At 48.6% G+C, this 26,211-nt stretch overlaps 3 protein-coding genes across 7 annotated transcripts in view; all 3 read right to left on the bottom strand.

Moving 5' to 3' along the window:
* PRAG1 (PEAK1 related, kinase-activating pseudokinase 1) overlaps positions 1-26,211 on the bottom strand; it is a 99,858-nt gene that overhangs the window by 14,874 nt on the left and 58,773 nt on the right. The window lies entirely within an intron of this gene.
* On the bottom strand, positions 1,552-21,859 carry LOC148683409 (uncharacterized). The gene is made up of 2 exons (XM_088659029.1): positions 19,216-21,859; positions 1,552-13,400 (listed from the first exon to the last, which is right to left on the bottom strand). The coding sequence occupies exon 1, from the start codon at positions 21,730-21,732 to the stop codon at positions 20,815-20,817; it is 918 nt and encodes a 305-aa protein (XP_088515155.1). The 5' UTR covers positions 21,733-21,859; the 3' UTR covers positions 1,552-13,400; positions 19,216-20,814.
* LOC148683410 (uncharacterized) lies at positions 21,876-24,573 on the bottom strand. The gene has a single exon (XM_088658923.1). It carries the CDS (start codon positions 23,415-23,417, stop codon positions 21,876-21,878), a length of 1,542 nt encoding a protein of 513 aa, XP_088515049.1. The 5' UTR covers positions 23,418-24,573.

Raw genomic sequence — 26,211 nt, forward strand, 5'->3', positions numbered from 1 at the left:
CCTTCCCGGCTAGCTTTTATAAGCCAGGATGGGCAAGGATCAAGGAGACAGGTGGTTGGTTTCACTCGTCGAAGCAGCCTGTCCACATCCTCGGAGGTAACAGATTGAAATTGATCCCACAAAACTTGACTAGACAGGACTCTAGCACTCCCCCGCCCCGGCCCTGCTCCCACGGTGGAGTCTACCTCTTCCCGAATCAGAGCGACTTTATCTGCAAAAAACTTTGCAAAATCATTGCAGGAGATCATGTGGCCCGTACTGGGCCCGGATGGAGCAGGTGGTTCCGCTAAATTGCGAACCACCTGGAAGAGTCTCCTGCTGCTGTTTTCTGCAGATGCGATGGAGACGGTGAAGAAGGTCCTCTTCGCCGTCGCCATTGCCACTTGGTAGGCTCGAAGTTGAGCTCTAGCCCGTGTCCGGTCTGATTCAAAATGAGTTTTCCGCCACCGGCGCTCTAGCCGTCTCAACGACTGTTTCATCGCCCACAGCGCCTAGGGAAACCACGGGGCTGTCCGGGCTCCATGCAATCTGAGAGGGCGCTTCGGAGCCAGACAGTCAATAGCGCTGGTTAACTCCGCATTCCAGCGGGCCACCAGGGAATCAGCTGAAAGGCCATTGACATGGGATAAAACATCCCCTACCACTCTCTGGAAGCCAATTGGATCCATTAAGTAGCGGGGGCGGACCATCCGAATCGGTCCCACCTTCCTGTAGAGGGGAAGGGTTGTGGAGAAGTCCAGTTGCACCAGAAAGTGATCTGACCATGGCACTTCTTTTGTTTCGCTTTTACTTAATGTCAGATCACCAACATCCATAGAGGTAAACACCAAGTCCAAGGCATGTCCGCGGCTATGAGTTGGGCCAGACTTATTCAGGGACAGCCCCATGGTGGCCATGCTTTCCACGAAGTCCCGAGCGGCACCTTGTAAGGTCATATCGGCATGGATGTTAAAATCCCCTAAGACAACCAAGCTAGGTGTCTCCAGGAGCACATCCGACACGACCTGAAGGAGCTCGGGCAGGGAATCCTTGGTGCAGCGGGGAGGTCGGTACACCAAAAGGAATCCTGTACTGCCCCTATTGCCCAACTTCCAGAACATGCACTCAGAAAACTCCGTCTTACCAATAGGACGCCTGGTGCAAACTAATGACTTCCTAAAAATCACTGCAACCCCCCCTCCCCGCCCAGATGGCCTGGGTTGCTGTGCATAAGAGAAACCTGGTGGACAAGCAGCGCCAAGAACGGGCCCATCGGCTTCATCCAACCAGGTCTCTGTCACACATGCCAGGTCAAATCCTCCATCCACAATCAGGTCGTGAATGGCAGTGGTCTTATTCATCATCGACCTGGCATTGCACAGCAGCACCTTCAGGTCATGTGGGTATCCCTTGCTGATTCCAATATCCGTCCGGTCAGGACCAGACCCGGAGGCAGGGATAGTCCTCAGACAACGACTAAGTCTGCCTCCTCGGTAATGACATGGTCTGGTCTTAGCGTAACTCCTCCTCCTACCCGTGACCACTGAGATCGGTTGTCCCAGTGCATCACCCCCTGTGGAATCTGCCCCAGCCATTTTGCTTGCTGGGACCCCCTCCCGGGCAGCCCTGACCCCTCCCCTTAAAAACAAAATAAAACCTCTGTAAAAAACAGCAAAGAACAGAACAAAAGAAAAACACAAAAAACACAATAAAACAATAAAAATTACAAATACACTAAAATTTAACAGATTCCCACACCCAACTAAAAATCCCTCCCTAAAACCTATGTAAATCAAAAAATACAGTAAAACAATACAAAGACAGAAAATTACAAACTAAAATTGACCCCTCCCCTTAAAATCAAATTTAAAACCAATACAGAAAACAAACTAATACAATAAAACAATACAAAGACAAAAAATTACAAACTAAAATTAACCCCTCCCCTTAAAATCAAATTTAAAACCAATACAGAAAACAAACTAACAAACTAAACGATAAACAACAAAAACAAAAAACAATAAAAGTTACAAACACATCAGAATTACAAGAAAAGCAGCAGCAGCACTGTTTCAGGCCTCCTAGGAGCCTTAAAGCTGTGGTAGAGTATGGGTCCCGCCCCCGGGCCCAAGGTGGAAGTGGGCCTCAGGGGGAGCAGTCCTTCCAGTACTCACAGCAGCAGTGATGTTCCAGGCCTCCCAGGAGCCTCAAAAGCTGTGGAGGAGTGGGGGACCCGCCCCAAGCCCCAGGTGGAAGTGGGCTTCAGGGGGAGCAGTCCTCCCAAACACTCCCTGGCAGAGCAGCAGCAGCAGCAGCAATGTTCCAGGCCTCCCAGGAGCCTTAAAAGCTGTGGTGGAGTGGGGGACCCGCCCCAAGCCCAAGGTGGAAGTGGGCTTCAGGGGGAGCAGTCCTTCCAGTACTCACAGCAGCAGTGATGTTCCAGGCCTCCCAGGAGCCTCAAAAGCTGTGGAGGAGTGGGGGACCCGCCCCAAGCCCCAGGTGGAAGTGGGCTTCAGGGGGAGCAGTCCTCCCAAACACTCCCTGGCAGAGCAGCAGCAGCAGCAGCAATGTTCCAGGCCTCCCAGGAGCCTTAAAAGCTGTGGTGGAGTGGGGGACCCGCCCCAAGCCCCAGGTGGAAGTGGGCTTCAGGGGGAGCAGTCCTCCCAAACACTCCCTGGCAGAGCAGCAGCAGCAGAATGAAGAATGTGGCTACACAATAACGCCTGTGATCCTATTTTGATTTGTTCCTCTCTTATTTCTTTTGTCCTAATATTGTTTTGAGGTTTTCTTGTTTGCTTTTGCTCGTTTTTTGCATACATGCAGGGGCAGCTAGTGGGGAGGGTCAGCAGCACACATTTGGCTTTCCAGCAGCGGCATTGCTACTCCTTACTGGGAGAGGTGGTAGAGAGATCAGCGCTGTGTGGACACAGGCAGGAGCAATGGATCGGCTCCCTGGTTTGCTCACACAGTGCAGACCCCCCCAGCCACCTCACCACCAGTGTTAGAAACTCAGATATAGAAGCTAGGCGCCAAACATCACCTTAAACCTAGGTTACGATCGCTGAAACTGAACGTCTGTTCACCAGGGGGTTGGGTCAGTTGACCCTTGGGGTCCCTTGCAACACTACAATTCTATCTCAACTGCACTGCTTGACTGTGGCTTGCTCTTGCAACAATTCACTTGTCCCAGCATGCAAGAAGGAGAAACACACACAGTGTAAACGGAAATGGTATTTACTGTATATTCCGGCGTATAAGACGACTGGGCGTATAAGACGACCCCCAACTTTTCCAGTCAAAATATAGAGTTTGAGATATACTTGCCATATAAGAAATACGACCCAGCGTATAAGACGACCCCCGACTTTTGAGAAGATTTTCCTGGGTTAAAAAGTAGTCTTATACGCAGGAATATACTGTACTATGAGCTAAGGCAGAGGTTGTTAAACTGTGGTTGCCAAACTGGCGCCCAGAAATCTCCATGTACTGTAGGTCATAACTGAACCTATGCCAGCAGCAAAATGCACCTGGTTAATTTCTAACATTGCTTGCTGCTACCAGTTATTGGTGGAGATGTTGCTGTTGGGAGGCCACACCTGCCATGCAGGTGAGAGAGAGAATCAGAGAATGGTCTCAGCACACTGCTTGGTCAACACCTTGGTATGTGATGGCTTGGGAGAAGTAAAACAGTTTATTTCTGAGCAGGCATGCAAAGATACAATTTCTGGTGACACACTGGTGCTCTTCCTTCTAAATAAGCCTTTCTGCAAGTCAATAAAAGCTGTCACTTCAAAGGCAACTACAGGACTCAAATGCAAGCTCAACAGGCTGCCGCAATGCTGGGGACACTGTTCTTCGTGAGGTCTGTCCAGCATTACCAGGCATTCACCTTTGCATCCCTGACTATCGGCACTGTATTGCCGCAGTAGCATTATTTCTGTACAGGCAATCTTTATTAATTTTATTCAATTTATATCCTGCCCTTTCCCCCAAAGGACTCAAATTGATCTACAGGGCTAACCTTCCATCTGCAAAGGATTCCTCCATTTCTAGCTCTGGGGTTTCTACATGCATGCAGAAGGTAAAACAATAGATTTGCTTTTATTTTCTACAGACAGGATATCTGCAGACAGGATATCTGCAGAAAGCAAGCGAAGCACTGTGCTGAAAGCTCCTTTTCCAAGATGCAATGTCTTTTCGATTAAAACAAATGCCTACCGAACCAACACGTCTTTATCTGTAGCTAAAGATCACAACAGAAGCTCACAAGACTTACCGGTGTTTTCTTACCATGATTTACAATTTCATTTCCCCATTACGCCAACAATACAATGATATTTTTCTGCATTATCTCTTTTCAGTTATTTAATGTTCTTTATAAAACAGCTTAGTCCCCAATTCCCAAGCACAATTTTGTAATTCCCTGTCATTTCAGTCAAACTTAACTTTCAAGACAATATGCAGCCTTAAACTTGTCTGATATCCCTATAGTAATATACTGTACATTACTAAACTGACTGTATAATTTTTATATTTCATTTCTATCTGACCCAATTTGTTTCCTTGAAAAAAAACCTCATGCAATATATACACATGCATACGTATGTCCAATCATGTTTTGTGGATTTCTGGGGTTTTGTTTTTTTGGAATGGCAGAAACTTGAAGGTTTCATTCTAATGCAGAGATGGAGAAACTTTGTCCCTCCAGGTGTTAGGAATCCAACTTCCACCAGCCCCACCCCCACCAGTGTGGTCAATGATCAGGCATGATGGGGGGTGGGGGCTATAAACATCTGGAGGGCCACCCCAATTCTAATGGTGTTAGGGTGAGCCAGACTACTCGGGATACACCAGAGACCCTTCTCCATGCCCCTCCATCATACGACGTCTGATGAGTGGATTATACAGAGCCTTTTGGGTCATGGCACCACAATTGTGGAACACCCTCCACTGACCTATCATTACTGGTCCTTGAGCAAGTTGGCTATTTTGGATGGCATTCGAAGGATAATGCAAGTGAGCTCAGTACTACGCAGACTGTTGTGTTTTCCTGCTGCTTTCTTTTCGCTTGGCTGTTTGCTTTTTTATATTTTTAGCAAGCTTGTTGTGGTTTTATATTTGTTTATATTGGATTTTGTTAGCTATCTTGGCTGCTGGTTAGGCAGGGAACCATATTTAAGTAAATAGTTTTTTGTTTAAAGCAGACAACAGAAAACAAAAAAATGTCTAATAGACGAACACAGGGAAATTTTGCCACTTTTTTGATATTCTATAATGAAACAGCTCCTTCATGTTGATATATCTCCAACATGTTCGGAGTCAAGAAAAATATACAAAAAGACCCCGCAGGAATTAACATTACAGAAGCCTCCTTTTAGAGTTACACCTCATATTATAAGCAATAATCCTTAATACAATTTCCTATTCTCCTCTAAATTGGCCTCATTATCAAGCACATCTTAAGCTTCATTTAAGGGTTAGGATTAGAATAATAGAAACATAGAACTGTAAAGTTGGAAGGTACCCCAAGGATCATCCAGTCCAACCCTCTGCAATGCAGGAACGTCAAATCAATCATAAATGATAAGGCACACATTTCCCCTATCCAATAATCTTTTCCAGATCCAAGATTCATTTATGGCTTCTCTTTCCTCTCTGTCTCGGACACACAATCTACACACAACATATTATAAATTCTGTAAGAAATTATTAGTTCCTGATTTTTCAGAACAAATATATTAATTGATCAATCCAATGCAAGTTTTTCTTGAATGCCATTCCCAACCAGTTCAACTTCCAGGTAAGCACATCTAAGTTGACTCTTTTAAAATCCATGTTATCTATTCATGCTAATATCTATTTCTTAAAATATGTGTATTGTGACTTTGCAATCTAATGATCTACATAGCAACTAAAATATTAAAAAAAGCAAAAACATAACACAAAAATAGTTGGAACATGCAAACCATAGGTAACATACCACCCCAGCAAATGGTTTAAAACCAGATCAGACTAACTTACCATCCCAGTAAATGGTGCAATACCAGATCAAACTTTTGTTCAGGAGGGTCTGACATCCTAAGGGATAATCACACCAACACCGGCAGAGCAACATAAGCATTCAGTGGCGCATTTCGGGACTGGAAATCTTTTCAGAAGCTAGCTAGCTGCATTTGCAAAGTACAGCCCTGATTGTTGTGAAGTCATATATGCGAGGAGAGCTCTCTTTATTCCCACTGCCCTGGTGCCTTATACAAAATGCACTTTCTGAATAGGGGATAAAACAGAAACAGAAATCACCGCTGCTTGGGGAACAGTCGCTCTTGGCCTTGCCTATTACTGCCACACCAGATAATAACCTCCAGCACTCTCTGTAAAGTATTGTTTATTTTTGATCTAACATATAAATATACATGGCACTTTTCAGGGGCACACACACACACACAGGCTGGAGGAGTGGGGAGGACAAAAGCAATCCCTGCTCAGGAGAGCTTTCTATCTGAAATTCCAACAGCAGAGATGAAAGTCAGGGAAGTAGGGAGGGGGGCAGAGAGGAGAGGTACAGTATCTGTAATGCTAAATTACAAAATGAGGATCACTTTTAAGAAAATGTGGCAATTGAGATTCATGCCATGAACCCCACAGAGCTGTTGAGATCTGGGTTTGGGCTGGCAGTCTCTGATGCAGCAGTGGGAGAAAGGAATAGGTGATTGGGGAATGAGACTGAATGATGAGGAAGTGGGTCAGAGGGAGAGGGATCCGCCCCAACTTCAGCTGCTTTGGAAAGGGGAGCAGGGATGGTGGTTCTCGTCCCTGACCTTCCCGCAGAGCAGAGAGCCTCAGTGGAGGCTGAGGTGGGCTTTGAGCAGATGAAGGAGGAAGGTAGAAGTGACTGAACAGGAGGGTGCAGTCTTGTCACCTAAAACCAGAAGCCACCGTCATAGGAGCAGGCCCACTACCTACACAATCCTGCAAGGCGAGCAAGACTTGCAAGTGAGCACACTATGCCTTGTCTTTAAAAGCTCGGCGAGGCGGGCATGGAAACCTTGTTGGGACATCTTCATTGCTTCTGTCTGATTCTGAGCTTCCTGCCCTGTTCTTGAACTCCTGCTGAGCCTGTACTGTTTTTTACTTGAATAAGGGAGTCTCAGTGGGTAGGACAGGGAAATACCACCCAAAGTGTCCTCAAAAGGTGAGAACAGAATTCATGACAGATCCAGAAGGTGACGGAAAGCTAAAGCAGGGACTGAAGGAGGTGCATCACCTGATCAGAGCAATGAGAAGCAATGAGTTTTTTTGGAGGAGGGAGTTTTGGACAGAGGTGAGAAGACTGAGAGATGATAAAGGACAGCCAGAGAAAAGAAGGTTACAGGAGTTCAAGGGTGAGCCTGGAGATAACAAGATCAGTGTGTTCACAAAGTGGGCAGAGAGGGGGTGAAAACACAGGGATCATCTATATATTTTTTCCGTACTGGAACTGAAAACGAGCAAAACAAAATGATACTTCATGGGAATTTTTGCTAATAAACAGTCGACTTGCCGGCCAAGTAGAAAACTCCCAACTATGTCTTGCCTAAATAAGAATCACAGGAATTCATACCCAGTTTCCCAGGGTGTTACCCTTCCCTTTTCTTGTCTAAGAAGCGAGTTGCTGAAAGACTCACACCATTTCTTGTCCTGGAAACGAAATGGTATAATTTTACTGGTATTGTTTTGCTTTAATGTACAGTTCTCAAACTGACCTTTTCTTTTACATTTGTGATACAATTAAACAACCTGAACTTCTTTCCAGGAGTCTTGCAAAGCGGTGGAAGCAGAAGCGCTTCTTTAGTGTTTGCCATTTCCACTCCGTACTCTGTCCTCCTAGGCTTTAGCTTAGAGAGCAAAGTGGCAGCAAGCATGGGCAGGCCAACCAGCAAGACAAATTTCCAATTTTGTGCAAGATTATATTCTGCATGTTAACATTACAGAAACACAAGGGAGTTGGCAGTATGGCAAAATGTTTACCATGGTTCCAACACCAGGACTACTCTCTGGAAAACAGCAAATCAAGAGTGCTTCTGGCACCTTAATACAATCACTAACTGAGCCATTTATCAAGTTACCTTTTAAAGATGTGAGTGTGCTCTTGAGGGAGATAATTGACACAAGCTTGGCTGTTTGGCAGTTGATTTGACAGGGGTTGAATGGTTGTCCAAGCTCTACAACATGGACACAGTGGCCTGGTTCAGTCTTCATCCTAAACTGTGGTTTCCTTAAGCCATGGTTTGCTTAACAAACCATGAGTTGTTGCACACAAGCCATAGCTTGGTTTTTTGTTGTTGCTCTAAGTGCTGTTCATTCTCCAACAGCTCATGCGTCTTGCCTTTGAGGCGTGGTGAGCTTCTGAGGTGCGGTGGTTAAACAAACCATGATTAAGGGTGCTAGGTTCATATGTAACACCAAGCCATACTTAAACCTGACAAAGGCTTGTAAGCTGGCAGCAAGCCATGTCTTGAGATTGAGGTTTGTTGATGGTAAGGTGCTGGGCAGGGTATCACTAGTAAGTCACAGTTTAATAAACCATGGTTTATTGCTATGTGTGAACCAAGCCAGTGTGTGCACAGAGACCACGCATCAAGGACAAGGTGAAGGGGGAGAAGAAATTGTTTTCCATGGTCCTCCAACTGAGCAGGGTTAATATGTGTTGAAATCTACCAGCCAAAAGACTGGCTGCACACCTTTAACCTACTCTCAACACCAATTCATATGAAGAAGTTGGCATCCCTTTTCATTTATAGACAAAATTTCCCATTCTATACCTGGAAAAGAGGTTTGTGAAATGCAAAAGCTTGTACTTTTGTAACAACCAGTCCAATAAATATTGTATTACCAAGCTTGTAAATTCAGAAGAATGCAATGAAACTAACAGCACACTCCAGCCTCGGTCATACACTTGACTATAAAATCTCTTTCACCTCAAAAATGATCAAATCCTGTTCTCTGATGTCACATTCAATTCAAGCGTGTAACATATTTAAAGTACAGAAACCTAAATAAAATATATAGGTAGGAACTGATTTCTTCCCTTCCTGGATTTCACTATCCCAAATAACATTTGCTCATTAAAAAAAAGAAACTGGAACAACATACATTTTGTTTGCACAGCTTGAGACAAAAGTTTCAGTCAACTGTGGTTCTTGAAATAAGTGGCGTTCTTGGCACCTTTGAGGTGTGCCAAGCGTACATTACCAAACACTCCAAAGGTGCAATTCTATACCTGCCTACTCCTAAGTCCCAATGAATTCAATTAGGTTTACTCTCAAGTAGAACAGCAGCCCTCATTTGGATTCATAACCTCTTCCTCCACTCCCCACATTTCAGTATTAACAAATGAAAGAAGTACATAATCCCCAGAAAATATGGAAAGTGTGCTAAAATTTTCCTTCTTCTGTTATAGTTTACAGTCACAAGCAATGCCAAATACACAGCGCCTGAGGGCGTGCAGGAAAATTTGGAGGAGATGAGGTGCCAGGTTTGACACTTTTGCAGAACTTAGGTGGGGGAACTGGCACAATTATATCCCTGTGCTTTCCAAAGTATATACCCTGTTTCCCCCTTTTTAATACGTAGTCATAAAGTAAGCCATGGCAGGGTTTTTAAGTATTTGAGAAATACAAGACATACCCCGAAAATAAGCCATACTTCCGTGCCGCGGAAACCAACCTCCACAGGCACCTCCACTCACAGAGTCACTCCATGCAGCCAGCACTGCAGGAGCGCGATCAGCTATGAAGAGGCGCTCCAAGAGCTCCGCTTAACAGCTGATCGCGCCCCCGCCTTGCTGGCTGCAGCCCCGCGCTCTGCCTTCTCGTCCACCGCCATCCCTGCCGCTTCCGTGCTTGCCGCCACTGCTGGGCTCACTGCTTCTTCCTTGCCTGGCCCGGCCAAGGAGCTTGGAGCGCCCTGCAGCGGCAGGCGGAGCGCATGAGCCAGCGGCCTCTGCCTGGCCCGGCCAAAGACGCCTGCCACCCCGCCACCCGGAACTGGGGGCTGCTGCAGCGCCGAGCACTCAAGACAGCCCAGCAGCGCCCTGAGCCAGCGCCCTGAACCGTAAAAACCGTACCGGTAATAAAAAATAAGACATCCCACCGAAAGTAAGCCACCCTGTGTTTTTTGAGGGGAAAAAAGTTATAAGACGGTGTCTTAAAAAGGGGGAAACACGGTATGGCACTGCTTCTTCTCTGCTAACCAAGACCAATGAATTAACACAAATGTGGACATTTCTAGACCAAGGGATTTCTACATGTGAATAAAGCAAAGATCCTTTTCAAAACTATAGAGCCTTATTTTTTTATTTATTTTTTGAGGGGGCTGATCTAAACTTCTATTGCTAATGACAGGGCATTTTCCATTGGGGTGGGGATTCCCCTTTCCTTCTAAGGTTTTATCTTGTGTGATTTCCCCAAGAGAACTGAATAATTTATAAATTTCCTTTCTACACATAATTTGCTAGGTACAGTCAATGTTAATTTTTTTCATCTACAATACTGTCTTATTTATTTTATAGTATAGTACATTGATTATTGCCTTCGTTTCATGGATCAATGGTCTCGTTAGACAGTAAAATTCATGTTAAATTGCTGTTTTAGGGGGTGTTTTTCATCGTCTGGAACGGATTAATCCACTTTCTATTACTTTCAATGGGAAAGTTCACTTCAAGTTAAGTACGCTTCAGGTTAAGTACGGACTTTCGGAACCAATTAAGTACTTAACCTGAGGTACCACTGTATTAGCAAAGCAAACCAGATAGCAAAGCAAAAATGAAAAATATATACATGTAATAAGACACCCCCAACACAGTTATGTACGTGTACAATTCTACCTCCTGTATTGAAGGAACTCTGAATTTTACTTTGTACAGTAGGCTAGTGTGATAGACTGACAGGACACTGATGAGGGTACACAGGGGGAAAGCAGGCTGCAGTCTGATTTGGGAGACGGGGTCAGTGATTTGCAGGGAACTGTACCATCCAGGAGGCAAGAGTCAGAGGCAGGAGAAGCTTCAGAGCTGAAGAATGGAGCACAGGATGGGTCAGAGGAAAAGGTAGGTCAGGCAAGTGAAGGGCCAGGTGCTTCACCACCCTCTCCTGCACCACTGTCTCCCAGAACAAGGAGGGGAATGAAAAGCGAAGAGCAGAGGAAGTTTCTATGCAGGCATAGTTTCCGGCTGCATGTGTGCAGCCTGTCGGGGGAAGGTACATAAATTGGTGGAGGGCGCGAGGTCCCTGGTTGCTGCAACTGCGCCAGAAAGCATGGATCTGGGAATAGATACGTAGATGCTAGATCAGTGTGCACAGGGTTCCAGAGCTATAGAAGCTACTATGTTATCTTTGACAATAGAGAGTTAGCTACAGTGGTGCCTCGCAAGACGAATTTAATTCGTTCCACGAGTCAATTCGTCTTGCGAAAAATTCGTCTTGCAGGGCATTCGCCTTGCGAGGTACCACTGTATGTGCCGTGTGCATTTCTTTGGGTTGGAAACACCCTTGACAGCTCAGCTTCTACACACACACTCTCTCACACACACCTCTTCATCCTCCATTCAGGCAAGCAGGAGGCATTATCAGAGTTCAAGGACATATTACAGCCATGGTCATCTGAGGTTCCCCATCCATGAATTTGGGAGAACCGAATCTTGGGAGCTACCCAGGAGTTACTGCTCACTCTTCAGAACTGTGAGCAGGAGACCGACTAGAAGAGAACTCGGGTTTATATGATCTTTCCCCTGCCTCACCCTCGCCATAAAATTCCATGTTTACCTGGACAAAGACTGGGATCACCTTGAATCTGCAAGACTGAAACCTCTTTAAAGAGCAAAGAGCACAAGTTCAAGGCCGACCCCTAGTTTCTCTCTAGGTAAACTGGTGGGGGAGAGAACATCTTTAAAAGCCATTTGAAGTTGAAAGAAACGAAGGACTTACAACACACAAGGAAATAAATGTACGCAGCCCAAACAAACCTATACCTGTACACATATATTTAGAAGGCCTACTGACTTACTCCCAAATTAAGTGCACCATATAACCATATTCCTTTAATTTAAGTTATAAACCAAATCTGAGTATGAATTTGGATCTAGAAGGCGGAAAGTCTCAAGATGTACATATTGCCAATCATTATTTTTTATTGTTGTTCTACAGTTCCCTTTCCAAAGGGGTCGTGGATTCAAGTGCTAAAAATAACTAAATGGTGGTCAATTACTTTCCATCTCTCACAGTGAACCTTTTCCTTCTTTAAGTGTTGCCTGCAGCATGCTTCAGGGTAACGCAACAAAGGCGGACCCTCCCTCTCCACGGCTTAACACAAAATGGGTGATTATCTTTTGCGGAGATTACTTGCTCATGGACCATTCATCGAGACAAAGGTTCTCTCACAACGTCCCTTCTCCCCCTCCATCGCAACCTAACAGTTTAGAAATTCAGAACGGTCATATCTAGAAATACAGGGCACAATTTAAATTTAATTTCTTCAAGTGTTCACGGATTTCAAGTTTGGAGACAAATGATGCAACCTAGGAGCTTAATAATAATAATAATGTAGCTCTCATGCAGGGGTTTTGGTTTGTGACTGGATACAGGAGCAGCTCCCCAAATGTTGTTGGACTATAACTCCCAGCAGCCTCACTTAGCATAATGGCCAATGGTCAGGGATCATGGGAGTTGTAGTCCAACAACACCTGCAAGGTACCACATTGGCTACCCCTCTGTAGTTTCTTCTTTCTGTGGAAGTAAGTCAGCGCACAAGCGATGGAGCTGCCACAGTGCAATTGGGCACTGTGGCTCTGCCCCACCAGGCAAACCACTATTGTCCCGTCCCTCCCCACCTACAGGAAAGGGAATTATTTGTAAACCTAAGCCCTTACGTGACACAGCAAGGCTCTATCCAAAGACAAAAATTGGGGGGAAATGTCCTAGAATCCAGACCTTGTAGAATAGGACTTGAGGCTTGTGAGATCTCCTCTTTTTTGTTCCTTTTATACTTAGAACTTCAAGGCGCAAATTCCACTGAAATTGGTGGTCTTGCTCCTGAGTAGACATGGCTTAGGGCTGCTGGTCTCCTTAGAAGCACTGAGAACTGAGCTGGTTCAATAAAAAGCCAAAAACAACCAGGTTTTTAAGGGGCATGAGGATCACAGCCCAATTTGAGATGCAGGTTAGACTCAAATGGTTGCGGCCGAGTAGATGGCTGGTAAAATGGCGACATATTTCATTTTGACGGTTTTTGAGTACACCTCTCACAGAAACTAGTCTTGTCCAGGTGTGGATTGGAAGGGCGTTTACAGATAAAAACCAACGCTCCCAACTCTCCTTGCATCAAGGCTTCTTCCGAACCAATTCAGAACGTAAAAAAAGGAATGGGTGACATGAGAGGCAAGAGACCTGTCACAGTGGCCGGAGTGGACTACTTCAGAGTAACGACGCTACGCAGCTCTGCATTTTATTCTTTTATTGGTGCTGCGTATTTACAGTGCTCAAGTCATTGCTATTTACACGGAGCGATGTTGTCAGTCGGTTTCAGAACCTCCTAATGGCTTTTGGCGCGTCTTTCTCCAACACAAAAGCTTTGGCAGACCCATCCTCTTGCCCCTCCTCTTCCTGCGTAATTCTGGAGTTGGGGGGATGGGTCTTCCCCCCTTACTTGCCCCTTCCTGTCCCACCTGGGACCCTGGCTCCTCTACCTTGCCTGAGCCTCGGACACGACTTCCTGCTTCCCCACTGGAATCGGAACTCTCCCTGCTTTCCCCTTTGCTCGGGGACGGGCTTGAACTCAGGAGGGGAGGGACTTCGTGATATCCCCTGTCCCTCACATCCACCCCCCTCCCAAGCTCTCCTTCACCCCTCCCCAGGCCCCCCCCATGTGTCGGTGACGACTGGAAGCCTAAAAACTCGGTGCTCTCCGAGCCCGTTGGTGTGAACACCTCCCCCCAGTCCTGCGAGCCCCCCCCTTCCGCCTGGGAGGACGGGAATCCCAAAAAGTCCGTGGCGTCAGAGCTGGTGGGGGTAAAAATGTTTTGCCAATCTGCTCCTTCCTCTGACTGGGTGGATCTTGGCGACACCCATACCTCATCCTCTGGTTCCTCAAACTCCGCTTCCCAGCGCCATGGTGAGCTGTTCTCCCGTGCCTCCTCCTCCTCCCCCTCCCTTTCCATGTGCCAGGGCTTGGGTCTGTGGGGAAAGAGGGCGTGAAATTCTTCCACCAAGAATTCCTCCTGTATCTGAGTGGCGGGAACCCATTCATTCTGGGACGGTGGAGCATCCTCCCATGCCATGAGGTACTCCAGGCCCCCCACCCCCCACCTTGAATCCAGGATGGCCGTGGCCTCATTGAGTTGCTCCCTGCTTTCCCTCTCCCCCCCTCCCTCGGGGGTTTGTTCGCTGTCTCTGAGCCTGCTGCTTTCCCTGTACGGCGACAGCAGCGATCTATGAAACACTGGATGCACCCTCATGTCCTCTGGCAGTGCCAGCCTGTATGCCACCGGGTTGACCTGTTGCGTGACCGTGAAGGGGCCCAGCCATTTGGGTGCCAGCTTTTTGCACCTCCCTCTGGTGGGAAGGCCCTCCGAGGACAACCACACCTTGTCCCCCACCCTGATGACCTCCCCTTGTCGCCTGTGGCGATCTGCCCCCTTTTTGTACGCTTCCTTGGCCCTCTCCAAGTGTTCTCTGAGCTGCTGGTGCACCGTCTCCAGTTCCTCTGCCCAATCCTCAGCCTGTGGGCCCTCCTCCTCCTCCTCCCTCTCCCTCTCTGGGAAAGATCTGAGGTCGCGCCCGTAATTGGCCTTAAAGGGCGACACCCCTGTGGAGACGTGCACTGCATTGTTGTAGGCAAATTCTGCTAGTGGCAAGCGATCCACCCAGTCCGTTTGCCGCTGGCTGACGTAGCATCTCAGGTACTGCTGCAGAATGGCGTTGACCCTCTCCGCTTGTCCGTTGGTCTGCGGGTGTCTAGCCGTCGACAAGCTGACCTCCACCTGCAGGAGGTTCATGAGCCGCCGCCAGAACCTGGAAACAAATTGGCGGCCACGATCCGAAATAACCCTTAAAGGTAATCCATGCAGTCTGAAAATGTGATCAACAAACAGTTTGGCTGTCTCTTCTGCCGAGACTGCCCTGGCACACGGTATAAAGTGACACATTTTGGACATGAGGTCCACCACCACCAACACTGCAGTCTTACCCCTGGACGAAGGCAGATCTGTGATGAAGTCCATGGACACCACTTCCCACGGCCTGTGTGGTGTGGCTAAGGGCTCCAGCAACCCTGGTGGCGCTGCTCTGACCACCTTCGCCCGCTGGCAGGTGGTACAGCCCCTTACATAGTCTCGAACATCTTCCCTCACCCCTGGCCACCAGAAGTGTCTCATGACTAGGTGAGTGGTCTTGTCCCTTCCAAAATGCCCCGCTGTAGGGTTGTCGTGCATCTGCTTGAGGACCGTACGTCGAAGCTGGGTGGTGGGTAGGTACAGCGCACCCTTGTAGAAAAGCAGCCCTCTGCGTTCTGCAAAGTCTTTTGCCTGCTCCCTCCCCCCTCTCAGTTCTCTGAAGATGCGGTTGGCAAATTCATCCGCTGCCGTCAGTGCTGTGAGTTCTGCCTCGCTCACCACTGCTGCTCCGCAGGACCATGCCGACGGGGGGAAAATGTGCCTTGGGGCTGGTGGCGCCTCCTCCTCCATGTACTCTGGCTTGCGGGAGAGGGCATCCGCCCTGACATTCTGCTCTCCTGGGATGTAGTGTATGGAGAAGTTGAAGTTCGAGAAGAACTCCGCCCACCGTATCTGCCGCTGGTTGAGCACCCTGGCAGTTCTCCAGAACTCCAGGTTCTTGTGGTCTGTGCACACCTGGATGGGGTGCTTGGCGCCCACCAGGAAGTGTCTCCAGTGCTGGAACGCCGCGTGGATCGCAAGAAGTTCCCGATCAAAAACTGTGTAGTTTCGCTCGGGCTGGGTCAACTTCCTGGAGAAGAAGGCACAGGGTCTCCACTCTCTGTTGGCGTCCAGTTGCAACAAAATGGCGCCCACAGCCTTATCAGAAGCATCTGTTTCAATGCGTAGGGGCGCGTCCTGAACCACGTGGAACAGGTTCTGGTCTGAGGCGAACACCCTCTTGAGGCTTTCGAACGCTGCTTGCGCCTCTGGTGTCCACCTGAACTTCTGCTTGCCTCTCAGGCAGTCAGTGATGGGAGCCGTAACTCGAGAGAAGTTCTTGATGAACTTCCTGTAGAAGTTGGCAAAGCCTAGTAGGCGTTGGGCATCTTTGCGCGTCCTGGGGCTGTGCCAGTCCAGGATGGTCTGCACCTTGTCCTTGTCCATTGCCAGCCCCTTGTCTGACAGCTTGTAGCCTAGGAAGTCCACCTCCTTGGTGTGAAACTTGCACTTCTCCAGCTTCACATACAGGTGGTTCTCCTTCAGGCGCTGTAACACCTCCCTGACGTCCTTCACGTGCTGCACTGGGTCGTTGGAGTAAATAAGGATGTCATCCAGAAAGACCAAGCATTTCCTGAAGAGTAGGGACCCCAGGACGTGGTGCATGAAGGCCTGGAAGCATGCTGAGCCCCCTTGCAACCCGAAGGGCATCACCAGATATTCAAAAGAGCCCAGAGGCGTGAACATCGTGGTTTTCCACTCATCGCCGTCCCGGATCCTGATCAAGTTGTACGCCCCCCTCAGGTCTAGCTTGGTGAAAATCTTGCCTCTGCGTGCCGCTGTCAGGAGATCATCCACTCTGGGCATGGGGAAAGCCACTGGCTCTGTCACCGAATTCAGCCGTCTAAAATCCACCACAAGACGGCGCTGTTGCGTGTCTTTCTTGTCCACCCAGAAGACCGGGCTGCCCCCTGCTGCCTTGCTTTCTCTGATGAACCCCCGCTTGAGGTTCTTGTCGATAAAAGCCCGCAGATCCTCCAGTTCCTGGTCTGACATGGCGTACAGCTTGGCTGGGGGTATAGTTGCCCCAGGCACCAGGTTGATCTGGCAGTCAAAAGGCCTGTGTGGGGGCAGGTGGTCGGACTCCGCTTCACTGAAGACCTCCTGCAGGTCCCAGTATGGTTTGGGTATCGCCTCACCCCCTTTGACGTGCATGGTGGCCACCGTGGCTATCGGAGGCCCCTCCCCTGGTTGGTGCTGCATGCAATGTTCCAGGCAAAAGTCCGATCCAAAAGTGATGCATCTCTGATGCCAACTTATGGAGGGGTCGTGGCGCGCCAGCCAGCTCATGCCCAAAACGATTGGGGGGTCTGAGATGGTGGTGACGTTGAATGCCAGTGTCTCTGAGTGCCTTCCAACCGTCATTCTCATGGGGGGGGTTTGATGAGTGATGGCCCCTCCCAGCAGCTCTCTGCCGTCAATGGTTGCCACGTGCAGAGGAAAATCCAGCTGCAGAAGCTGGATCTGGTGCTCTTCTGCAAAGTTTCTCGAGAAGAAGTTGGCTGAGGCACCACTGTCAATTAGGGCGAGGACCGTCAATGGATAGCCATTTGGGAGCGTGAGCGTCACTTCTAGAACCACTCCTGCTCTGGGAGGGGTGGGCTGGCTCTGCTCCTCTCTGTGCGGGTGGGTGGGCTGGGGCTGTTGTCTGCTGACTGTGCCTGGCTGCCGCCCCTTGTCTCCTGCAGCCAGGCTTTCCCGTTTCCCTGCTGTGGTGCTGCGTCAGTGGGGGAGGGCACAACCGTTCCCGCCTTTCCTTGCCACTCCCTGCGATGTGGGCAGTCTCTGACGAGATGCTGGGGGGAGTTGCAGAGAAAGCAATTCCCACCCCTTCCCTCCTTGCGTCTTGGCGCCGCTGGGGTTTGAAAAGCCCGCGCGCGCGCGCTATCAATCTGCCTGGGTTCCTGGTTCTGACTGGCCCCAGGCGTGGCTTGAAAGGGTTGTTGAGGGAGTGGCTTCTCCTGCGACCGTGGGAACCAAGCCCGCTTTGCGCGCGTTGCTTGCTTGTCGCTCCATCTGGATTCCTGCCTCACCCCCACCGCCAGAGCCGCTTTGCTCAGTTGATCCATATTACTGGGCTTTGGACCTCTCGAGAGCTCATCCTTCACCTCCTCATGCAACCCCAAGTAAAACGCCGCTTGCATTGGGGCAGACTCCAGATCCCACCCCAATCTGTGCACCAGCATGGTGAATTTCGCCCAATACGCGCGAACTGTCATATTTCCTTGGCGTAAATTATGAAGTTCCTCCTTAGTCTGGTCCATATGACTATCGGACGAATACATCGTTTTCAAACCTTCTAGAAATAGTTTGACATTCTTCATGCAAGGATTCCTTGTTGCAATTAACGGTCTTAGCCACTCCCTGGCCGCCCCTGTAAGGTGCTCCACAATAAACGCTACTCTGTGCTCATCATCAGGGAACTCATCGTGGTGCAGCTCAAGAGCATACACAATCTCAGTCTCAAAGCCCTGAAACTCCTTCGGGTCTCCATTGAACTTGCTTACTAGGGTCCCGGCTCTCCTTCCTGGCAGCACTTGGACTTGGGGTGCCCCTCCCGCCTTGTTTTTCTCTGCATCCAGCTTGTTTTGGAGGTCTACCGCCACCGCCCTTAAATGCTGCTCTTTTTCCTGGAGCTCTCTCACCTGTTCCGCAAGTTGTAGCCGGTCGTCCTGGACCTTCTTAGTCTCCTCTTTAGCTGCCTTCAATTCTCCCTGCGCCTGCAGCGACAGCTGTTGCAGTTCTAGCTGGGCTTGCTCAGCGATCTGCCGCCACTTCTCCGCCTCTGACACGCTCATCCCGGCAACTCCAAAGTAGCCCAAAAATGATTAGGAGGTTGCTGTCACAGTGGCCGGAGTGGACTACTTCAGAGTAACGACGCTACGCAGCTCTGCATTTTATTCTTTTATTGGTGCTGCGTATTTACAGTGCTCAAGTCATTGCTATTTACACGGAGCGATGTTGTCAGTCGGTTTCAGAACCTCCTAATGGCTTTTGGCGCGTCTTTCTCCAACACAAAAGCTTTGGCAGACCCATCCTCTTGCCCCTCCTCTTCCTGCGTAATTCTGGAGTTGGGGGGATGGGTCTTCCCCCCTTACTTGCCCCTTCCTGTCCTACCTGGGACCCTGGCTCCTCTACCTTGCCTGAGCCTCGGACACGACTTCCTGCTTCCCCACTGGAATCGGAACTCTCCCTGCTTTCCCCTTTGCTCGGGGACGGGCTTGAACTCAGGAGGGGAGGGACTTCGCGATATCCCCTGTCCCTCACAAGACCATTGTGAATAATGGATCAGGGAGGCCCTTGTTTCAGTATTTGGGCTTCCCTGCTCATGACACCCTCACCCACGCCAGCACCGCACTGTGCCATGCCCCTATTGTGGCCCTTCCTTCCTTGTGGGTCTCCATTTTTAAAATCACACTGAAGTTGTAACAGCACAATGCTCCAAAAGGAGTCATAGAATCATAGTTGGAAGAGACCACAAGGGCCATCCAGTCCAACCCCCTGCCAAGCAGGAAACACCATCAAACCCTTCTTGGCATATGCCTGTCAAGCCTCTGCTTAAAGACCTCCAAAGAAGGAGACTCCACCACACTCCTTGGTAGCAAATTCCACTGCCGAACAGCTCTTACTGTCAGGAAGTTCTTCCTAATGTTTAGGTGGAATCTTCTTTCTTGTAGTTTGAATCCATTGCTCCGTGTCCGCTTATCTGGAGCAGCAGAAAACAACCTTTCTCCCTCCTCTATATGACATCCTTTTATATACAGTATTTGAACATGGCTATCATACCACCCCTTAACCTTCTCTTCTCCAGGCTAAACATACCCAGCTCCCTAAGCCGTTCCTCATAAGGCATCGTTTCCAGGCCTTTGACCATTTTGGTTGCCCTCCTCTGGACAAGTTCTAGCTTGTCAGTATCCTTCTTGAACTGTGGTGCCCAGAACTGGACACAGTACTCCAGGTGAGGTCTGACCAGAGCAGAATACAGTGGTACTATTACTTCCCTTGATCTAGATCAGGCATCCCCAAACTTCAGCCCTCCAGATGTTTTGGACTAAAATTCCCATCATCCCTGACCACTGGTCCTGTTAGCTAGGGATCATGGGAGTTGTAGGCCAAAACATCTGGAGGGCCGCAGTTTGGGGATGCCTGATCTAGATGCTATACTCCTATTGATGCAGCCCAGAATTGCATTGGCTTTTTTAGCTGCTACATCACACTGTTGACTCAGTGTGGAGGAAGCCAATGGATGGATCCATCACCTCTCCCGGGGGAGTCCAGATCTAACACCAAAGCAGTTTGCTCCACCCCACTTTACCAAAAGGCTGGCTGTGCCGAGCTCACACAAAACCCACTCCTGGTTTCTTCCTAAACTCCCCTCATACCAGCAACCTGAGTGGAGAAGAGGAGGGAGAGCCTCTTCACCGTTGTTACTGTTAAAACAGTTGGGAGTCAGAAACTCCGCAAAACCTACTGTAAATCACTCAAGAGATCTACCAGGAGATCCTGGTATGCTTTCTTGACTTCCGCTAGCGTAGAGTATGAAAGTTTAACATAAGCATTCAACATGTAAACGAACTGGGAAGCTGGTGCTGTTCTCTTGGCGTAAGAGCAAAGGCCTAGTCCTTGTTAGAAGCCTAATTCGGGACTGGATGAACTTTCCAAATGCTATTCAAAAGCAAACTCATGCAGAGTGCATGGCAGTAACCCAGCCCAGATCTTACCGCAGCATGTAATAATAATAATAATAATAATAATTTATTATTTATACCCCGCCCATCTGGCCGGGTTCCCCCAGCCACTCTGGGCGGCTTCCAACAAAACAGAAATTCTAAAATACAGAAATCCATCAAACATTAAAATACAGAAATCCATCAAACATTAAAAGCTTCCCTAAACAGGGCTGCCTTGAGATGCCTTCTAAAGGTCTGGTAATTGTTGTTCTCTTTGACCTCTAGTGGGAGGGCATTCCACAGGGTGGGTGCCACTACCGAGAAGGCCCTCTGCCTGGTTCCCTGTAACTTGGCTTCTCGTAGTGAGGGAACCGCCAGAAGGCCCTCGGAGCTGGACCTCAGTGTCCGGGCAGAACGATGGGGGTGGAGACGCTCCTTCAGGTATAACGGACCGAGGCCGTTTAGGGCTTTAAAGGTCAACACCAACACTTTGAATTGTGCTCGGAAACGTACTGGGAGCCAATGTAGGTCTTTCAGGACCGGTGTTATGTGGTCTCGGCGGCCGCTCCCAGTCACCAGTCTAGCGGCCGCATTCTGGATTAGTTGTAGTTTCCGGGTCACCTTCAAAGGTAGCCCCACGTAGAGCGCATTGCAGTAGTCCAAGCGAGAGATAACTAGAGCATGCACCACTCTGGAGAGACAGTCAGTGGGCAGGTAGGGACTCAGCCTGCGTACCAGATGGAGCTGATAAACAGCTGTCTTGGACACAGAGTTGACCTGTGCCTCCATGGACAGCTGTGAGTCTAAGATGACTCCCAGGCTGCGCACCTGGTCTTTCAGGGGCACAGTTACCCCATTCAGGACCAGGGAGTCCTCCACACCCGCCCGCCTCCTGTCCCCCACAAACAGTACTTCTGTCTTGTCAGGATTCAATCTCAATCTGATAGCCGCCATCCATCCTCCAACCGCCTCCAAGCACTCACACAGGACCTTCACCGCCTTCACTGGTTCTGATTTAAAAGAGAGGTAGAGCTGGGTATCATCAGCATACTGATGGACACCCAGCCCAAGCCCCCTGATGATCTCTCCCAGCGGCTGCATATAGATGTTAAAAAGCATGGGGGAGAGGACAGAACCCTGAGGCACCCCACAAGTGAGAGCCCAGGGGTCTGAACACTCATCCCCCACCACCACTTCCTGAACACGGCCCAGGAGGAAGGAGCGGAACCACTGCGTGACAGTGCCCCCAGCTCCCAAACCCTCTAGACGATCCAGAAGGATGTTATGGTCGATGGTGTCAAAAGCCGCTGAGAGATCCAGCAGAACAAGGAAACAGCTCTTACCTTTGTCCCTAGCCCGCCGGAGATCATCGACCAGTGCGACCAAGGCAGTTTCAGTCCCATGATGAGGCCTGAATCCTGACTGGAAGGGATCCAAATGGTCCCATGATGAGGCCTGAATCCTGACTGGAAGGGATCCAAATGGTCCGCTTCTTCCAGGCGTGCCTGAAGTTGTTCAGCAACCACTCGCTCAATCACCTTGCCCAAGAATGGAAGATTTGAGACTGGGCGATAGTTGGCCATATTGGCCGGATCTAAAGATGGTTTTTTAAGAAGCGGTTTAATAACCGCCTCTTTCAGCGGGTCTGGGAAGGCTCCTTCATGGAGAGAAGCATTTACCAACCCGCGAAGCCCATCGCCCAGCCCTTCCTGGCTAGCTTTTATAAGCCAGGATGGGCAAGGATCAAGGAGACAGGTGGTTGGTTTCATTCGTCGAAGCAGCCTGTCCACATCCTCGGAGGTAACAGATTGAAATTGATCCCACAAAACTTGACTAGACAGGACTCTAGCACTCCCCCGCCCCGGCCCTGCTCCCACGGTGGAGTCTACCTCTTCCCGAATCTGAGCGACTTTATCTGCAAAAAACTTTGCAAAATCATTGCAGGAGATCATGTGGCCCGTACTGGGCCCGGATGGAGCAGGTGGTTCCGCTAAATTGTGAACCACCTGGAAGAGTCTCCTGCTGCTGTTTTCTGCAGATGCGATGGAGACGGCGAAGAAGGTCCTCTTCGCCGTCGCCATTGCCACTTGGTAGGCTCGAAGTTGAGCTCTAGCCCGTGTCCGGTCTGATTCAAAATGAGTTTTCCGCCACCGGCGCTCTAGCCGTCTCAACGACTGTTTCATCGCCCTCAGCGCCGGGGAAAACCACGGGGCTGTCCGGGCTCCATGCAATCTGAGAGGGCGCTTCGGAGCCAGACAGTCAATAGCGCTGGTTAACTCCGCATTCCAGCGGGCCACCAGGGAATCAGCTGAAAGGCCATCGACATGGGATAAAACATCCCCTACCACTCTCTGGAAGCCAATTGGATCCATTAAGTAGTGGGGGCGGACCATCCGAATCGGTCCCACCTCTCTGCAGAGGGGAAGGGTTGCGGAGAAGTCCAGTTGCACCAGAAAGTGATCTGACCATGGCACTTCTTTTGTTTCGCTTTTACTTAATGTCAGATCACCAACATCCATAGAGGTAAACACCAAGTCCAAGGCATGTCCGCGGCTATGAGCTGGGCCAGACTTATTCAGGGACAGCCCCATGGAGGCCATGCTTTCCATGAAGTCCTGAGCAGCTCCTTGTAAGGTCGTGTCGGCATGGATGTTAAAATCCCCTAAGACAACCAAGCTAGGTGTCTCCAGGAGCACATCCGACACGACCTGAAGCAGCTCGGGCAGGGAATCCTTGGTGCAGCGGGGAGGTCGGTACACCAAAAGGAATCCTGTACTGCCCCTATTGCCCAACTTCCAGAACATGCACTAAGAAAACTCAGTCTTACCAATAGGACGCCTGGTGCAAACTAATGACTTCCTAAAAATCACTGCAACCCCCCCTCCCCGCCCAGATGGCCTGGGTTGCTGTGCATAAGAGAAACCTGGTGGACAAGCAGCGCCAAGAACGGGCCCATCGGCTTCATCCAACCAGGTCTCTGTCACACATGCCAGGTCAAATCCTCCATCCACAATCAGGTCGTGAATGGCAGTGGTCTTATTCATCATCGACCTGGCATTGCACAGCAGCACCTTCAGGTCATGTGGGTATCCCTTGCTGATTCCAATATCCGTCCGGTCAGGACCAGACCCGGAGGCAGGGATAGTCCTCAGACAACGACTAAGTCTGCCTCCTCGGTAATGACATGGTCTGGTCTTAGCGTAACTCCTCCTCCTACCCGTGACCACTGAGATCGGTTGTCCCAGTGCATCACCCCCTGTGGAATCTGCCCCAGCCATTTTGCTTGCTGGGACCCCCTCCCGGGCAGCCCTGACCCCTCCCCTTAAAAACAAAATAAAACCTCTGTAAAAAACAGCAAAGAACAGAACAAAAGAAAAACACAAAAAACACAATAAAACAATAAAAATTACAAATACACTAAAATTTAACAGATTCCCACACCCGGCTAAAAATCCCTCCCTAAAACCTATGTAAATCAAAAAATACAGTAAAACAATACAAAGACAGAAAATTACAAACTAAAATTGACCCCTCCCCTTAAAATCAAATTTAAAACCAATACAGAAAACAAACTAATACAATAAAACAATACAAACAAAGACAAAATTACAAACTAAAATTAACCCCTCCCCTTAAAATCGAATTTAAAACCAATACAGAAAACAAACTAACAGACTAAACGATAAACAAAAACCAAAAACAATAAAAGTTACAAACACATCAGAATTACAAGAAAAGCAGCAGCGGCACTGTTTCAGGCCTCCTAGGAGCCTTAAAGCTGTGGTAGAGTATGGGTCCCGCCCCCGGGCCCAAGGTGGAAGTGGGCCTCAGGGGGAGCAGTCCTTCCAGGACTCACAGCAGCAGTGATGTTCCAGGCCTCCCAGGAGCCTCAAAAGCTGTGGAGGAGTGGGGGACCTGCCCCAAGCCCCAGGTGGAAGTGGGCTTCAGGGGGAGCAGTCCTTCCAGGACTCACAGCAGCAGCAATGTTCCAGGCCTCCCAGGAGCCTCAAAAGCTGTGGAGGAGTGGGGGACCTGCCCCAAGCCCCAGGTGGAAGTGGGCTTCAGGGGGAGCAGTCCTCCCAAACACTCCCTGGCACAGCAGCAGCAGCAATGTAATAATAATAATAATAATAATAATAATAATAATAATAATAATAATAATAATAATATATTTATACCCCACCCATCTGGCTGGGTTTCCCCAGCCACTCTGGGCGGCTTCCAACAAAACATTAAAATACAATAATCTATTAAACATTAAAAGCTTCCCTAAACAGTGGCCAGATACCTGATCCCCACAAACCCACAAAGGGGAAGTTGAAATACAGATAGAAATTTATACACATTAAAACGTCTGTCTTGGGTGTATGTACCCATGGAAAGGGGAACTCCACTATGTAACTTCTACTACGTATTGTTCTCTCTCATGAGAATGGGGCCTCTGACCAAACCCCCAGAGGAATTCCCCATGGAAAACAAAGGACAAGCCCCATACAATCTCTGTGTAAGAGAACCATATTTCTCCAATTAATTGTTTCTCTCTCCTAAGAACATTACCCCTTAACCATAGTCAATCTTTGACCTTCCAACTAGTCAAAGTCCTTTTGTTATGACTTCCTCTTTGCTGGAGATAAAATAACTCAGCAGGGCAAGCGTTTAAAACAGATTCACATAGAGAAATTTAAAGAAGATATTTCCATGGCAAGTGAAGCCTTTTCCGACACACATCTGCTTCCCCCACCCCACCCCCAACCTGTGTTTTTGCTTTCGTGGGAGGGAAGGAATTCCAGAGACGTTACTGATTCATTGCTGAATCATTAGAACGAAGCACCCGTTTTATCTATCAGCAATACAGAAAAGAAAAGAAAGTTTCAGAGGCCTGACTCAAATGCTACATTTGCAGAGCATCAGCCACCGAAGACACAGAAAAATGCTCTTAATAGTTTTCCATATGGTGCCTAAGAGAAGGGCTGCAATGGTCTGGGTAAAATTGGTAGAGGAAATTGGAAAGGTGCTAGGAGAGAGATTACTATAAAGAAATGTTATGGCCCAGTGTGTATGGGAAACCCTTCTTCAGGGGCAACCCAGTTTTATTCTATGATTCTATTTATTTTACGTTGGGCTACTGCCTCTCCTTACAGTATTTCCTCCTATTTCCTAGCTCATGTGAAGTCCTTGTTCTTCTGCTTATTGGTGTTACCCTCCATTTCCCCCCCCCCTCAGATAAAATGGACAACGCCGGGATTCCCAAACTGTGGTGCTGCACATTCATGGCGTTAAATGTTCATACTGATATTTAATTGTATTTTTATTGCTTTAATTTCTTATATTACAATTTGAATTCTATGAAATGCAATGAAGTACAAGATAGAAGAAATAAAAGCAGCAATAAAAAAACATGACTAAAATAATCCAGCATCTACCAGCACAGAGCTTTATGAGAACCACAACAGGTCCAAAAAGAAAAAAGAAAAAGCAATATGGCTAACCTTACCCAACAACGCCCCCCCCCCACCAACCATACAAACAAGCCACACTGCAACCAACTGAATACAACCCACCAAACTCTGGATCCTCCAACCCAGGCATCCCCAAACT

The sequence above is a fragment of the Zootoca vivipara genome, chromosome 15, assembly GCF_965207765.1.
Source record: "Zootoca vivipara chromosome 15, rZooViv2.hap1.1, whole genome shotgun sequence".
NCBI lineage: Eukaryota > Metazoa > Chordata > Lepidosauria > Squamata > Lacertidae > Zootoca > Zootoca vivipara.

Coding starts and splice junctions, on each gene's coding strand:
- LOC148683409 (XM_088659029.1), bottom strand. CDS start 21,732: ATGCTTTTTAACATCTATATGCAGCCGCTGGGAGAGATCATCAGGGGG.
- LOC148683410 (XM_088658923.1), bottom strand. CDS start 23,417: ATGTTCTGGAAGTTGGGCAATAGGGGCAGTACAGGATTCCTTTTGGTG.